We start from the raw sequence: 17573 nt of genomic DNA on the forward strand, positions 1-17573 counted from the left end.
GATGCAAAACCAGTTCACACAGCCCACTGGGCAGGATGGTCAGTTGCAGGTTCACACTGACATCTTTTCAGCAGTAACTAATGCACAAAATATAAATTCATATTTCTTTTTGGTTTGGGCTAGTTCTTATTCACAACATTCAGTTTGGTTTTACTCACTTAAAGGTGAATATTCCAAATTATATTCCAGGAGCATAACCTTCAGGTGAAGAAAACACACAAGTAATTGTAATCACAGGTGGTAAGATGGGTGATACCTTCTGTTTTAGCTGATGTGGCAGAAGGCGCTAATCACCCCCCCCCCTTTTACAAAGACCACCAATATTTGCAGTCTCCGGTACCTGAGTTATATTTTCCTTTCATTTTTTTTTATGGCATCCCTCTGTCTTCTGAAACTAACCATCATTTTTATGGTAATGACTACTCTGTTTTCTGTTAACTGGGAAATGAAACCAGATAATGGAAAGATACATAACATGAACAAAGATGTCACATGCGAGTACTTTGATATCTGGACAGCATTTAAACCTCATAGGTGGAGAAAGCATGTTCCGGTCACGCGGAACCGAGGACGCCGGGATGGCTGGCCCCAAGTGCAGGATTGTTCGCCTGGAATCAAGGGGTTAGGCAAAGGCAAGTTCTCGTTGTCAGGGACAGGCAAAGGGTCGGTCAATCGGCAGTCAGAGTGAGAGCGAGAATACAAGGACGTGGTCAGGGGACTAAGGGAAGGGTCGAAAACCGGAGAACGGATACAGGAAACAAGGAATATGGAAGAGCAGGACATAGCGCTGGAGGACAGTTGTCTCAAATGAGATTCCGCAAGTGTACGGGAGCTGAGGAGGGTCTTTTAAAGGCGAGTGGTCAGTCAGGTGCTTGATTGGTGTCAGGTGCTGTCGATTGTGGTGCAGGCGTGGACGTGACAGTTCCTGCTTTTTCATATACAGTGCCCATCTACACAATTCCTGAACCTTTTTACTGCTGTAGAAAAAACCAAATACGCAGCATTATTTGTCTACTGCACTACTGGTACTGGTTCTTTGCATCACTTGTGTAAAATGTGTTATTGCTGTATTTAACATGACCAACATTTGCTTCCAGGAACAACAGGCTCATTTCCACATTAACATTGTTTACTGGCTACTTTGAAAGCACTGAACATCAGTTTTTTCTCATATGCTGCAAGAAAACCTTGCAGTATTTTACGAATTATTAAACTTTATTTAGCTAATGTCTTTGCCCATAGCAACCAAGAATCAAAATTTCATAACTTTTCAGCAAATTACTGATTTAGGCAGTTGGCTAATTTTACTGCATCAATTCAGGGTAAGTGTCTCGATCAAAGCTACCACAGCAGGAGTGGCAATCAAACCCAAGTCCTTCTGATTATAAGGTGACAGTAATAACAACTACACCTCCCTTTTGTCCAGCTACATTTGACACCTAACACATGTAGATTTACAATAAACTGTACTTTGTTGCCCTTAAGCGAAATAGTGTGCATGTGGATTGTTCTTCCCGTAAAAAAAGATATGGATAAACCATCACAGCTGTTCATCGTCTTCAAATTATTTGCCCGCTTGGGAAAGGCTTCCACACCTCATGAGGTTATTACTGGTCAGTTAAAATGCTGGTGGGGTTTTTTCCAGTGCTGTCACACATATGGCCGTCTTTAAGAGCTGTGTAACACCTCTCACACACGTAACAGCTGCCAGTGACTCAAGAGGAAGATTAAAAAGTTGGAGATGCTGAAGAAGTGTAGCCCCATCTGAGGCACCTCTCGGTTCCTTGGACAATCGCAGTTTCCTACAGAAACCCATGGTGGCCATCAGAGGACGTTGTCCCCGCCCTTCTTCTTGGCGCAGGTCCGCACCAGCAGGTAGCCTAAGGCCACAAGGATGATTAGGGTAAAGAGGAAGAGCAGGCTGCTCCAGGCCCCTGGTCGCAGTGCTTTCCTCAGGCCGACGCTTTCTGATGGCAGCATGTTGCTCAGGCTCAGCATATAACCCAGGGCCCAGCCCACAGAGGCCCCACCTGCCTGTGAAAGACACCAGAGGCATGTGCAGATTAACTTGACTCACCTCACCATCTCACCACAGTGCCTACATAGCAAAGTAGCTTTCCATTGTAAAGCATCAGCTAATGGCTGGTCAGTACCATGAAACAGCAGGGGGTGTAGTGATTAACGACCAGGGCATACAAACAGTACATTGTATGATGGAGGGTTCAGTGGATATACTTTGTCTTCTGTAGCCAGGGGTGTGTGTTCTATAGCGGTGTGTGTGTGTACTTGACGAAGCTTCACATCAGCATTTCTGAGTGTTGGTTGGATGGCTATGCTCACCTTCTTCTCGAAGGAGATCTGTGGGAAGGAGACAGTGTCGAACCTGTAACCCCTCAGCAGCAGAACCTGGACAAAGACCGCGGCAGGACAGTATTCATGCAGGCGACCCTCTTCCTTTGGGATTTTTGCTCGTAACTGACAAACACACAAAGAGGGAGAAAGTCTTTTAGAGCCCAGTCTGATACTGTCAAGTTCCATTAAGCCTGGCCTTGCAGTGGCAGACAGCATTGCCCCCTAAAGGCCACTGTGTGATTCTCACCTTATTCAATACAGCACAGTTTGGGCCTTAGCCAGGTTAAATGCTGCCTCTTACAGGCAGTGCACACGCACACACACACACACGCGCACACATACACACACACACACACACACACACACACACACACACACACACACACACACACAAATCAGCCATAAAAGAAGAGCATGCAACTGTACCTCCATGAGACTCATGTTGCAGATGCTGTGCACCGTCTGCTCCAGATGGGCAGAGGTGGTCACCCTGACATCCGTGGCGAGCTGCAGGAATGCATGGATGTAGTAGAAGGCTGAGAATGCCTGTAAAAGAAAAGAGACAAGACCTTTACTATGGTCAGTGATACAACATTAACTGCAGCAATTTTTCTTTGAATAAATGTCTACGATAGCATTTCAGAGTATTATAAATAATATTATATAATTCCACCATAGGAGCAGGAAGTGGCATAGTAGTTAGAGGCATTTCCTTGCACTCGAAAGACATAGGTTCAGATTCCTGCTCCTGCTGTAGTTCCCTTGATCAAAGTACTTTCCATGAGGTGTCCATGAGTAAATTACTGCAAGTAGCTCAATGGCCAAAGTTAACATTTTACATCCCCAATGACATAGTGTCAGATAAGTAGGCAAATTATTTCAGAGTGCACACACTGGGTGAACTGACATTTTCAGAAACTCATGTTAGACAGCTAGTGTGGGAAAGTGCAGCAGAGAAAAGCATCAGCTATATGAATAAATAATATTATTTTTGGGTCGTTTGACTGCAAGGTGACAGCTCCAACAGCTATGCTCCCAATGATCCATATAGGAGGGTAACTCAAAAAGTATCCGCAATATTAAAAATTTTGTCGAGGGAAACTATTTATAATTTTTTACTTACCCTCGTATATGGTGAAACCAACATTGCATCTTTTTACAATCATACCTCAAGAGAAATTACACCAGCACACTGGCATCTGAAAGCAGTCACAATAGACCCTTTCTGAGCAATACGGGGGCCTTATCCTGACTTTATGAAAAGAGCGCAGCCTGCGGTCGGTCCCTCACCATAAAGCTACCCTTCACAGGGGGCTGAAAGGTTCCGTTGAAGGAGCAGCGTGAGTAGGGGCAGTTGTCGAAGGAGAAGAGCTTGGACACGTTGGCCAAACAGTGCTGGTAGTCCCCGGTGCCCTCCACCACCATGGTGTCCCGGGGTTGAGAGAAGCTCGGTCGATAGTCCTCCGTACAGGGAGAGTCAAACACCGAGTTGAGCCTCACAGTGGCGTTGTAGCCCATGGGGAAGCAGGGGTGGGACAAGACAGAGGGGTATCCCTGAGACTGAGAATTTCAGGGGGACAAAAATGACAAACTGAACATGCAAAATATAAAATAATATATTAATGAAACAAGAATATAGCTAAGTCTATGTCTAAGCACATACATGTGTCTTTCTCCATTAGTTTTGTTTTAAATAGTACAGCTCAGCATGTTTCATGCAATTCGGGTCAGACCCTACCTTCATCAGGAGAGCCATGAGCCTGCGCAGCACCTGGTCACGACCATAGCACAGGAAGCTCTTGGTGTACAAGCTGTAGTCCTGGCCATAGAGGCGCAGGTTCATCTGGTTGCTCTTGTCCTCCACTTTTTCCTGCGTCACAAAGGTGATCTGGGTGGAAGCCCCTCCGAAATCGAGCGCTCCCACCGTCTGCCGGCCAGCGGTTTGCCAGCGTCCCACGAACTCGTACTGCAGGAGGGCAGAGTACAGTGTCGGGCACTCAGGGGATAGGCGCTACGTCAGCAAAGAGTCCATTCTGAGTTGTGGGAAATTTGCTGAACTTGAATGTCCAGCATGTCCCAAATGAGCTGTACCTCCCGTAACGGCCAGCAGAGCACGCCCCTTGAAAACCACTGAACCATCTGAAGAAAAGGGTCCGACTGAAATTGCCGTTGTTCAATATTTAGCTGATGTCTTTTTCCAAGGTGACTTAACACAGTGAGGTTTGCACACTAAGCTACTTACAATGATTTATCAATTTATAAAGCAGAGTAATTTTTACTGTATCAGTTCAGAGTAAGTACCTTGATTAAGGCTACTACGTTAGCAAGGATTTGAACCTGTGTTGTTTGACTGGAAGATGACTGGACTAACCACTACACAACCAACTGTGACATCCTTGTATGTGAGGTATTACGGTACCTTGATGAACTTCTCCAGCAAGTAGTTGACTGTGACCCAGCCGTATACCCCCTCCTCCTGCCCGCTCAAGATAACCGCCCCCCGAAAGTCAAAAGGGTAGGATTTGATCGTCTGGGCCACTTCTTGCAGGATCTGGTCTGAAGCACTGGAGTTGGTTATGCTGGGACAGGGAGAGTGGAGGGGAGAGAGACCACACAGGTGAGGTGAGCAGCGCTATTTGCTCCCCTGCATGTCTGCCGCCGTGGTATCTGGGTTCTGTGCCAGATCTGCTCACTCTTGGGCCTCTGAGGAATAACAGCATGCTGGTTTTCCAGTCAATACCCTGGCACAGTACCTCAATTTAGCACAAGGGCTTCTCTTTGATTAATGTCGTGTGTATTGGTGTGCGCCTGTTTCTGTTTATGTGTGTACATGTGCAGGTGGACTGGTACTTGGCTGTATGTGTGAGTGTGTGTGTGTGTGTGTGTGTGTGTGTGTATAGCTGTTGGTTCCTCCCTTCACACACACACATGCAGGTGCAGACAAGCCCTGTCCTTTTAGCTCTCGAATGCACATTTCCCAGACCTATGGAGGGAGCCGCACCCAACGCACCCATTACCACGAGCGCTGGAACAACTGGAAAATCGCAAAGGCAGAGGAGTTTTTTCTACATGGGGATGGGGGGGGGGGTGTAACAGCCCATTAATTTAGCAGATGCTTTCCCACAAAGCCATTTACATTGAAGGGAATAATATAAAAAACTGTATTACATCAACAAGAAGAGATCTGGATGCAGACATGTTTCAAGAGAACAGTCAATTTGTCACATTCCACCATGTGAACCAGTGTACATCACACAGTGAGTAAAGGTTTCTAATTATTATTCAACAATTTCTTACCAAAAAATTATTGAACATAAGCATGTGCACGTTTGTGATGCACCTATGAGATCATCAGAGAAGTGAGTCTGAAAGAGGTGAGTTTTGAGACCATTCTTAAATGTAGAGATTCAGCAGTTCTGAGGGAGAGGACATCGAAGCCAGAACTGAAAACCTTTGCAATTTTGATTTTGAACCTTTTGTACGTGGGACCACCAAGCGGGCAGAGGTGGAGGAGCGTTGCACACTGGTTAGGGTGTAGTGAATGATAAGGTGTTGTACATATCCAGGAGCAGATCTGTTGATGGTTTTGAAAGCCATAACCAGAGTCTTGAATTTGTTTTGGGCTGCTATAGGAAGCCAATGGGGGGGGATACAAGGGAACGCCTTGGCAGGTCAAACACAACCCATACTGCCAAGGGTCAGACAGGAGGGAGTTATAGTAGTCCAGGCCTGGACCAGAAGCTGCGTGTTTGTTGCGAGACAAAGATGGATCCTGCGGATATTATGCAGGCTGTATCTGCAGGACCGGATTGTGGCTTCGACATGTTGAGAGAAAGACAGACTTGAGTTGATCGTTACTCCCAGGATCTTAGTCCACGAGGCAGGAGAAATGAGGGAGTTGTCCAGTTTGACAGAGAGTTTTCAAGAGGAGGGCAGACCAGCCGGGAGGTGAAGGATCTCTGTTTTGGAGAGTTTCAGTTGTCTGTCATCATTTATCTGATGCTGTCATGTCATCACTTATCCAATGCTTTCCTCCATAGTGAATTACAGTGTAAGGATTGTACAATAAGCTATTTAGAGTGCTCTAGCCATTTATAAAGCAGGGTAAATTTCCTGTATCAATTCAGTGTAAGTACTTTGATCAAGGGTACTACAGCAGGAGGTGACATTTCAATACAGCTCTCTCCAATGCAAAGTAACACTTCTAACCACTATGCTACAAGCTGCCCCCTTTGTATTTATTCAAACTTCCACCGGTCTTGCTCAGGGTAGATGTAAATTTTGCATGTATTTGCAAAACATACACATTTTGTAAAACTTGAGCAGAACTACAAAGCAATGAAAGGCATTACATATCCACATATTTACACTATCATTGTCACATGCAAAAGTAATTTCCCTTCAGCGCCGTCCCAGCACATGTGCGATTCACCCGGATGCACCAGTACATTCTCACCACACAAAGCAAAATGCAGCAGAAAGCGGAAATAGGGTCCACTGTGATTTTGCAGAAACCTGATCTCATCCACAGCACGGACATGTGTTCTGGGTGGGGGAGGAGGTGAGTATGTATTCTCCACTGCTCATGTGGAGAATGCGGGGAGAAAACATGCATTATGAGAAGTCTGGCAGCTCAGGGTGTGAGAAGACACATATCATGTGAACTATGTGTGCGAAAGTGTGTGTTCTAGGTCCAGCACTAGAATGAGAAACATGAACAGGTGGACATTTCTGCTCTGCACTCAAATCATCAGACCCCAGCAGCTGTGACCATCAGCTAAGACATGAATCTAATATAATGACATAATGTGTAACACACAAGGTCCTTCAGTGCTTAATCTGGTATTCTCTTTTGTAAAAACAGTAAAATGCTTCGTTCATTGCTGAAGTCCAGGAACTGGCATCATAAATATTACAGTTTTTTAGCTGCCATTGGACAGCAGTGTGCAGTAGGTACAAAACTGGGAAAAAAAAAACAGGAAGACTGAATGTAACTGTGTGGTGGACCAAAAGTGGGGGGGGGGGTTGTGTGACTCACTTGAGCAGCCGCATGCCAGCTGTGGCGCCCAGGTACACAGGGGTCAAGTGGTGTCGGATCTTTGGGATGTCCTTGGTGGCCTTCTCCAAGCATAGCTCCAGACTGTGCCCAGCTGCCCCTTGCATTCCCGCGTAGCTCGAGATGCCTCCTCCTGGAGGGTGACAGAGCAGGGGGGAGTGAAATTCACCCTTTGGAGTATCTGCCTTCTCATTCAGTCCCAGATGCCGCAGTGTGAACCATGGGCTTTGAAAGTATGCCACTTTGTATGGGAGCAAAACATATCATTTCATCTGCTAATTTCAAGGACATTTAAAGGTAAATTTCGGAAAGAGAAAAACCTCAGCTTAGTTCCTTTCACTTTATTTTTACATAACTCTCTTTACAATAGGGCAGAGCCAAAGCCGAAGTAAGTGGTCAGAATGTCAGAATGTAGAGCAGAGTGTCAGAGTGCAGAGTCTCGAAAAAACAAACATTAGCAATAGTACTAAAAACTAATTCTGAAAGACGGGTTGGACAGGTGTGGGATGGTGTTCACCTGTAAGGTCTCATGTGTGACAGAGCTGATTTTCTGGTAATTTGAGGGGTCATATTTACTGCAAAACCAAACTGAATCACCTGTAAAATGGCTCAAGGGTGCAATAACACTAACACTACAGCATGTGAAATTGTCTCTATACATATTACTATTTATTCATTTATTTATCTGACACTTAAAGGGGGGCGCGGTGGTGCAGTGGCGCAGTGGGTTGGACCGGGTCCTGCTCTCCGGTGGGTCTGGGGATCGAGTCTCGCTTGGGGTGCCTTGCGGCGCACTGGCGTCCCGTCCTGGGTATGTCCCCTCCCCCTCCAGTGTTACGCCCTGTGTTGCCGGGTTAGGCTCCAGCTCCCCGCGACCCCATATGGGACAAGCGGTTCAGAAAGTGTGTGTGTGTATCTGACACTTTCTCCCAAGCAGCTTACAATGTTACATTTGTACACCAAGATACAACTACATCATTTTATTGTACCAATTCAGGGTAAGGACCTTGATCATGGTTACTACTGCAGGACGTGGGGTTCAAACCCACATCCTTTGCATGTAAGGTGTAATGATTTTAACCACGACACTGTCTGAAACGCTAATTTTCCCAGTAATTGCCATTAAGACATAAAATGTAGTGATGTGGGAAGTTCTTCAGCACCAAGCACAGACACGACTCCTGGGAATGGGCTTTTTTCACACACTTCTCAAAGCCATTTCTGCCTTCGGGTACATTCTGTGGAGCAAAGTGAGTCACAGCTATGCGGGTGTTACCCACTCCCAGCACCACACCCCACCCCTCATATCTTTTTTCATCTTCACTGGAAAACACTGACGTTGGTGCACACATACACATACACACACACACACACACACACACACACACACACACACACACACACACACAAATTGCTATGCTATTATTGTAGAGATGCAATAAATGATTACAATCACCATTCCATTGAAACTGAAAAATGTCCAAAGCTTGTCAGCAAAGTTTTTTACAATTTTGTCATTTTTATAGCTGAGAAACTTAAATAAAATGTTTTTTTGTGGGGACATCTTCACAATTCTTAGTTTTCCAAATTCACTATCGTTGCAGAGACATCTTCCTTGGGTTAGTAAAGCGTGGTGTCCCAGACACACTCCAGCACACACAAACAAGCTGCACAGTCCAACACTGATACACAGCCAGTATTGCCTACCTTCAGGGTGGCATTCGCTGTGTGACGTGACGACACCCGTGCCATTCTGCTTGTCCGCCTGCCACTTGTAGATGTACATGGTTGTGTGGGACGAGCCGGCATCCAGTACAATCCCGTACTGCGGAGGAGAGCGTTGCGTTACAATGATATACAGGTTGCACATCTTGCTGTGAATGTCGACTTAGTCCTTCTAGATTGCATGAGTGACCCATTGTAAGTACAGTATTTAGCAGTGCAAGTCACGCTGGTGAATAAGGTGTGTGGGCTGATAACACTACATAGAGTTCATTGGAAGTTGCTCTGGAGAAAAGTGTCTGCTAAATAAATAAATGTAAATGTAAACTGTTTTTACACCAACTGCTTCAGGCTTCGATTTTCCTGCAATAATCTAAAAAGCCAAATTCTATGTGTTAATTATCACGATCACAACAAAGTTAGAGAATTTTTGCCCAAATTTATGTCCCTGAAGTGGTCCTGCAGTTTTACCACTGAGGCATGCCCTCCATGACCTAAATTGGCTCATAAGATAGGCAGCTATACAAGGGAGTATAAAAACACTGAGCTGTGTAAACATAGTAAATGGAGTTCAGATGAATATAACACATCTGCTGGTCACATTAATAGCACATAAGAGTCCAAAGTTCATAAAATAAATCACACACACATAAAAAAGGAAATAGAGTGGTATAGATGGAGATTTGTAGTACACCCAAGCAAGGGGTACAAACACAGAAAGGGTGTGTCCTCGGAGGTCAAGTGCTGGGCGGACTTCCAAACCGCCTTCAGAGCTATAGGAGTCTGTTCTCTTCTCAGACACCTCTGCAGTTAGAATTTGCCACCAACCAGATGAGATGATAACCAACAGGTTTGGTGAAGTCAAAAAATGAGTTATCTCCATGGCCAAAGACTGCAGAGGGATTCCACAGGCTGCCCTTGGCCTCAAAGCCAACTGACAGCAACAGGAAGAACATCAAACTGTCACCATAAAACACTGAACCTATGCTATTGGAAAGCAAACTGGGCCGAGAGAAGGGAAAAGGACATTACCTGAAGCCGAAGTGCAACTGAATTCCACTCATCCAGCAAGCTGAACTTCTGTTGCTTGTTTGGACTGGTGAAGAGGTTTTTTAAAACAGTGAAAATAAATGCACCGCATGGACATGGTGGTCCTAAGCCCATCCCAAAAACACAGGGCACAAGACAGGATCCACCCTGGACGGGATGCCAGTCCATCACAGAGCAATCACACACTAATTTACTCACACGCACACAAAGGGAAATTTAGAGTCACCAGCTTACCTGAAACATATATCTTTGGGCTGTGGGGAAGAAACAGTACTTGGAAGAAACTCACGAGAACATGCAAACTGCACAGAGACTCAGATTCAAACCCACATCTGAACCCACAGTCCAGGAGCCTGTGAGGCACCAGTGCTGCCCCCTAGACCACTGTGCAGCCTGACATAATCATGTCTATTCTTTACCACAGTTAAAACAGGTATTTCACTGAAGTCAGTCAAGTAAAATTCCTTTCACAAGAGTACAGCAGTAGGATCACTCCTTTGATCTCCAGTCCAAGTTCTTAAGCACTTTGAATTAATAACAATGACAACAAAGGGAACCTGTGTGATCATTTCCTGGAATAGGATGGCGGCCATCACGCCAGGATGGAAACCGTGAGCAGAAGCCCAGGAACAAGTACTGATCTCCCCAACGGCTCACAGCTTACTCTATCTTTCCTCTCTTCCTTCTGCCACCACCTGTCCTTGCTTCGCATCCAAATTCCACTGCTCTTTCTTACTCTGTTAGGGCAGAGTGCCAAGACAGCTTGAGATGTATGTCTATTCCCTGTGGCTTTCATTTATTTGGCTCCAGGACAAGAATGGTCGTGACCCCCTCTTGTTTATCTCATGGGAAAAAGCAGTCGCACGCAAGCAACCGGAAGGCCGTGATGAGTAACAGGTGGCAAAGAGGTCAAGACAGACCCTCGAGACTCAAATCCCAAGCGGTGACAGGCTGTCATCAATTTCAGTAAAAAGTATTACCCTGACATGGTTGTCCAACTGTGTGGATGAGTAGGAATAAAGCATGGCTGTTTCTTCCATGGAAGACTTTTGAGGACGTTGAGATGAGGCTGAGCACGGTACACTGTGACCATGCAACTACATATGTAACTTGCTTTTAAGAAATTCAATCTCAGACACCTAGTGGATGGTACCATCAATAGTTAAAAGAAAATTCACAGTTTAGTTACTCACTATCACAGCTGAGTCCAGCCCAGGAAAAGACAGAAACAAAGACCTTGCAAAAACCATCCCTGAAGAACCGATTGAGAGCATCTCGTCACTGAGAGCAACAGGAGAACTCATTAAACACGGCCAGTGAATCAAGATAGTGCTAAAGGAGGACTTCAAGGACGACAAGCAGATAGACAACACACAAAAAAAAAACAGGACATTGCATTTTCTCCACTGAGCTGTCTTTATGATAAATGCAATGCTCCTAATTCACCTTAGACAAAGGCATCTGCTAAAGATATCACAGTAAATATAAATACAAATGATAGATTAACTGAGCCTAGTTAAAGCAATGTTAAGGTTAAGAAAATGGAAAAAAGATTTTTACAAAATTGTTTTATGCAGCTGCTTATAGAATCAGTTCCCTGGTGAAGTGGCTCATAATTCAGACTTCAGTCTTTAGGTAACAGTTGTAGTTCCACAACTACAGAAACTTAGCTGGTGGTGTAAGAAATGCTATTTAAAATAGGCATATTAATAGCTGTACGTTAAAATAATTTGACTATCTCAAAAGGTGCTTTCTGTTCTCATATAATTTGCATTTACATACCCTTGTAATATTTGACAATTTACAGTAATTTTGTTCAGTGCTCTCTGTCATTCTAGTGAAAAGAGCACTCTATAAAATAAATTTAATTCAATGGAGTTCACAGTGGAATCTTTAGTCAATTTATGATAGTTTTGTTTTCATTAGCAGAAATTTTCATTCAAAGCAGCAAACTCACACAATGAGTCCCTACAAGAGTGGGTCTTAGGCCTCAATTTCCTCCGTGAAGCACCATTTGCCTGCCCTAGAAATGATATTTTACAATCCTGCTCAAATTTGATGTAAAGTGCAGTGAAATGCTTTGTTGCTGCATCAGCCAAAATCCTCCAGAAAGATCATACTGCTGGTCATGTTTAAAACAAGAACTACTGTATACCTTTACATGCAGACATAGCCCACATGCATAAGCACAATAATCATGGGCTGTAAAGGAATTTAAAAGCACTCCAAGATACAATAAATATTCTAGTGAAGGAGATCACAATACTTAAGTGCAGGCATATAGAACAAAATTATACATATTTTAAAGGCAATGTCATTCTGCTGATAGTTCAGATTCCTCCAAGAGCATTTATAGGCTGTATTTTTAAAAACAGAAAAGAAAAATAAGGAAAACAATTCTGATTTTTCAGGTGTTGCTTGTCGGAACACAGGCCAGTGAAGGGCTGTCAACTACTGCACACGATGTGAACTGCTATTTCTGAGCATTCTTGCACAAAATGATTGCAGGAAGGCTATTCATCAAAAACAAGAACACAATAAAAACAGCAAAAAACAGGACCAAATGTTACAATAACATTTCTATGGGTTTTCATAACAGAGATTTGATTCTGAAAGTATACAATAGGCACCAAACAATAGTGTGGTGTCTCACTCAGTTACAACATTCCCTAACAAGTCTGTATTTGTTATTAGTCCTTATTTGCCCTAGGTAACTTACAATGCCAAATAAGCCATTTACAATGATTCACCCAGTGATACAGCTGTGTACTCCTACTGTATAAAAGCAGGGCAAGTACCTAATCAACGGTACTCCAGCAGGATTGTGAATTTGAACCAGAAACCTTTCTTGGTATCATATATCTGTCCATAGTCATTTGCATTTTTGACAGAATGGCATTATCTCTTATGAATGACACTAATGTCGACTGCATGTAGCTGTAACATCGTTGTCATGGAAACGTGTAAACTTACAACTTGTGATTAAAGAGAAAAATCATGTAGGACACTTAAACAATGATTACAGGTGCTATGATGAAATTAACTAAAGCATGTAGTAAACACAACATAAGTTTCCTTTCATGGAATGTGTTATGTAAAATTACTACCTGTTTAACTAAAAAAAGGTAAACAAATGAGTCGTGTTGGCCTCTAAAAATATGCCAAAAAAGTATGAAAGAAAAAGAATGAATTAAAAGAAATACAGGTTGGTTCAACAGAAAGAGAACATACTGGGTAAAAACCAAACTGAGGTTATTGGGCTGAAAAGAGGACCCCAAACGATGGATTATGTTTTTAAAATGCACTGGGCTGTAAGAAACAATGATAAGAGATGAAGAGAAAAAAGGTGTATAGAATGCAGTAGCAAATGGTTCTGAATAGGTAAAACATCTTAAAATGGTGGTAAAACACAGTGACAGCGGGTTAAACCTAAGAAAGCTGCGCCCTGAGATCCATCACGGCTTCCTTGAGAAGCAAACTTTCGGTATCAAACGTATCACCGTTAATTCAATGTTTAACAAAAAAAACCAAGTTATTAAGTCCTTCAAAATGGATATGAAGCATAACATTTAGCTGACGCTTCTCTCCAAAGCAACTTACAATATTAATTTACCTACATTTATTTACCAGTTTGTAAAGCTGGGTAGTTTTTACTGGAGCACTTAGGGTAAGTACAGTGCTCAAGGGTACTACAGCTGGAGGTGGGATTCAAACCTATAACCTTTGGTTCAAAGGCAGCAGCTCTAACCACTACGTGACCAGCTATTCAGGAATAAACTACGACTACTGCGTTTTGACAGCTTTACGGTCATCGACTCAACTTCCTTTTGCCTCCTCATGCAAGTCTACATCTGTCTCATGTGTCTAACTTTTAAAACAACGCCGGCTCTTTGAAATATTGTGTCACCCGAAGGACGGGCTTCTCCGTCCGCGGCGAGGAACCCATTGAGATGAAGGTCACCATCCTCACCATGAAGTCCGGAGGCTCTTTCAGGTCCTGGGTGGGAATGGTGAGCAGCAGAATGGCTAAGACTCCCACGAGCAGAAGGGTGAGCGGGAGCACGATGCCACAGCCGTTCTTCCCCATGGGAGCTCTGCGGGATGGTCCTTGGAGACAGGTGAAGACAGGTGGACAGATGGACAGGTGGAGACAGGTGGTCAGGTGGAGACAGGTGGACAGATGGACAGGTGGAGAGGAGATGCAGAGCAGAGACAGTGCAGTGGTGAGGTGGCGGTGTGAGAAGGACAGCAGATCATGCAGAGATCATGCAGAGAAGAGTAAAAAGAATGAAGAGGAGCGTGCAGAGGAGGGTAGAAGAGGGTATAAAGAGGAGGTGCGCAAGGAGTGCTGCAAATTATCCCACGTACTTGTGGGTTTGGCTTCGCGCGCACGGAAATGCCATGGGTTAAAAGCTCAGATAGAAAACAAAGATAAAACCTGCAAATAACTAACTGCCTTTTTGCTACAAAAAGAATAAGAATAACTACTCAGTCAGTTTTAAACATTTTAGAAATGCACAGTAAGTGTAGTGTGCCTGAGAGGAGGAACACGACCGTATATCGCAGTCGCTCCGGTGGTATAAACCTAGACGACAGATAAACAAATCGCCAGTATTATTGCGCGGTGTTTATGCTACGCAATATATTTGATTGTAGCGCATTTATTTGCGTTCATATTTGCACTGGAGAAAATCTGCAACGTTTTTTTACGTTATCAATTTGATAGTGAGTGAGCGGCCATACCATTAATTTAAACACCGTGTCTTCTTCGTTTCGCTTTTCAGTCACGCTGAGTTAGAGTTTTACTGGACTATTGTGTTAAGGAACCGTTGTTGTCTGAATTTCAGTTATGACCTAAATGGTCAGTTATATGAGGAAAGGGGTTTTTTTAATTGAACAAATCACACACAATACAAGAGCGTTCATTCAGAACAGTCAACCTAGCCGCCGGGGGGGTTATGTTTTCCGTGAGCGAAACTCAGAAAAGGCGGGCGGAAGTATGAGCTCGCGCCCTATGTCCTTATAACTTGTGGCGGGGGGTACGCGCGTTTTCTTACTTGTTGCTGTTCAGATACAGTGACCGCAAAAAAAAAGAAAAGAAAAAGGCTGAACTCTGAGAGGAAGACAATTTAACAGGGGTGCTTCTTTGACAGGAAATTTAGTTAACAGGTTTCACTGTAATATAGTGTGTTTTCATGTTGTTGTGTTGAAAGGTAGTTATTGTGAGAGAGTCCTTCCGTGTCGTTCCCTTATTCTTTTTCCTCCAACTCTTCCCATCAGTACAGTCTTTTCAAGAGAATTTAATGTTCTCAGGATGAAAGTATGATAACCTGAATTTCATCATTTGTGCTTCCAGTGACTGTACATTGTGTCCTTAAAAGTCTCCTCCAGCACCACAGTTTACTGGAGTCCATCATTTTCCCGTCCCTCTGTTTCATTGTCCAGGTTTCACACCCATATAGTATTACGAAAAATGCCATTACCTGCTCAGTTCCAGCCTTTGTCCGTCCCAGGATCTTTTCCCATCATTTTGTCGCAGCTCTTTTATGTCTTGTTTTTGGCCATATGTCAAGCACTGGTATGCAGTATATGAGTCCACAGACAGTGTTGACATCTGTAGCACATGGTAGCCCTGAATCATTCTTAAAGAAATGCTTTTTAGTGTTTTAACTGCTCAATCAATATTCAGTATTAATTGTGGTCAGAAAATGTTGAACTCACACGTGCGATTTATCTCAACTGAACCCAATATATCTTCACCTACCTCCCCCCCCCCCCCCCACACACACACACACACACACACACACACTGTATGAGGGCGGTTGTGGCGAACCAGAACCTAACCCGGCAGCACAGGGTGCAGGACGCAGGGGGACACACCCAGGACGGGACACCAGTCCGCTGTAGGGCAACCCAAGCAGGACTTAAACCCCAGGCCCACCAGAGGGTGGACACAGGCCAAACCTGCTGCACCACCATGACCCCCCTCACTACCCAATCTCAAGTTATTGTTCTGACAGAGTACTATAGTCAAAGGCAGAGAGTGGCATGGGGTATAACAACTTGTCAGGTATTGGGGGCAAAAATGTTAGCAGTAGAAATCAGTGAAGTTATGCACAAAAATTGAGGGGAAAAATTTGGGTTGTTTAAAGACTGGAGTCTTACCCCCTCTGCCATACTTTGTTTTGGCTATAGGGGACAAGGGGGGGGGAGCAGTACAAACGTGGAAATTACCATCCACATGACTGTAGTGCATGAGAGTATCATCTATTCTGTGATTAGGATTTTTACGGCTGTTAAACGGAACGAGAGGAACTAGGTCTCTATCTTTCTAATCTCTGCTTGATTGCTCGGCAGATGGACAGCAACAGAAATGCCCAGAAGAGCACTGTTGGGACCCTGTGTCGTCTTACCACTCCATATTCCTGGGAATTGTTGCTCGTTTCCAACGTAGGCGTAAGGAACGAAATCAAAGAACTCATTGGAGGGCAGGCATTGTGAGCTCTACATATATCAGATGCATAAGAAATTCAGTGTAAACCAGGGTTGCACATGATCTGGCAGGTTTTAGACAATTCGTTTTAAACAAGGACTTGGTTTATGTGTGATGTGCCACAAGAGCCGAAACTGGCCAAATACCAGCACACACAATGTACCTCTGACATGCTGTACTTTCTTCCACTAGTGAAAAATCTCCCCCTGTATGATTGCAACCGTTCACACCTCTCTTGCAGATCAGATGAGGGCAACATCACATTCAGCTGTCACACTTCTCTTTTCCTCCACAGGCTGTCTGACAGTACCGCAGAGCTTCTTTATCGCTCTTAATCAAGATTTCCTTGCCGATTAGCCCCCTCCACTGTCTTTTAGCAAAATGGTACTAATTTTTTTTGCTATCATAGAACTCATGGTCATAATTGGTTAGTGCCTCAGCTCAGAGTTGAATTATAATACACATGCTGGAGAGCATACCCCCTGGAGAGCACTAGGCCAGCTGAGGCCTTCACAAATCTGGATGACTCCAACCCTGATGTCATATCAGATGTGTGCCACTGTGTTTGGCTTAGTGCTACATGCAACAGAATGCTGGCATTTCCATCAGATCGGATGCAATACCCATGGAAAAGATGCAGGGAGAATGTCGAGGGTCATGTGTGAGGCCGGTTACCAAGAACAACCCTTCATACTTGGGTGACATGGCCGATGCACAATTCTGTTCCCCACCTGCAAGGGCACACTGCAAAATATTTTACAGTAATTTTACAGTTAAATGCATGGGAGAAGCTTTGCCAAAAATTTAACCACAGAATTACAGTATAAATACAAGTTATGTGTTTGACCCTGTTTGCAGCAAATTACAATAATAAAATACTGTAGTTGACATTATAATGAT

General features: G+C 44.0%; 1 protein-coding gene across 1 annotated transcript; it reads right to left on the reverse strand.

Moving 5' to 3' along the window:
• Positions 1 to 857: 857 nt before the first annotated feature.
• entpd2b (ectonucleoside triphosphate diphosphohydrolase 2b) lies at positions 858 to 14556 on the reverse strand. Its single transcript, XM_018732839.2, has 9 exons — positions 14151 to 14556; positions 9116 to 9233; positions 7391 to 7541; positions 4772 to 4931; positions 4091 to 4318; positions 3643 to 3912; positions 2779 to 2898; positions 2341 to 2475; positions 858 to 2034 (listed from the first exon to the last, which is right to left on the reverse strand). Exons 1-9 carry the CDS (start codon positions 14265 to 14267, stop codon positions 1825 to 1827), a joined length of 1509 nt encoding a protein of 502 aa, XP_018588355.2. The 5' UTR covers positions 14268 to 14556; the 3' UTR covers positions 858 to 1824.
• Positions 14557 to 17573: the final 3017 nt, after the last annotated feature.

Source organism: Scleropages formosus, chromosome 6 (assembly GCF_900964775.1).
Source record: "Scleropages formosus chromosome 6, fSclFor1.1, whole genome shotgun sequence".
NCBI lineage: Eukaryota > Metazoa > Chordata > Actinopteri > Osteoglossiformes > Osteoglossidae > Scleropages > Scleropages formosus.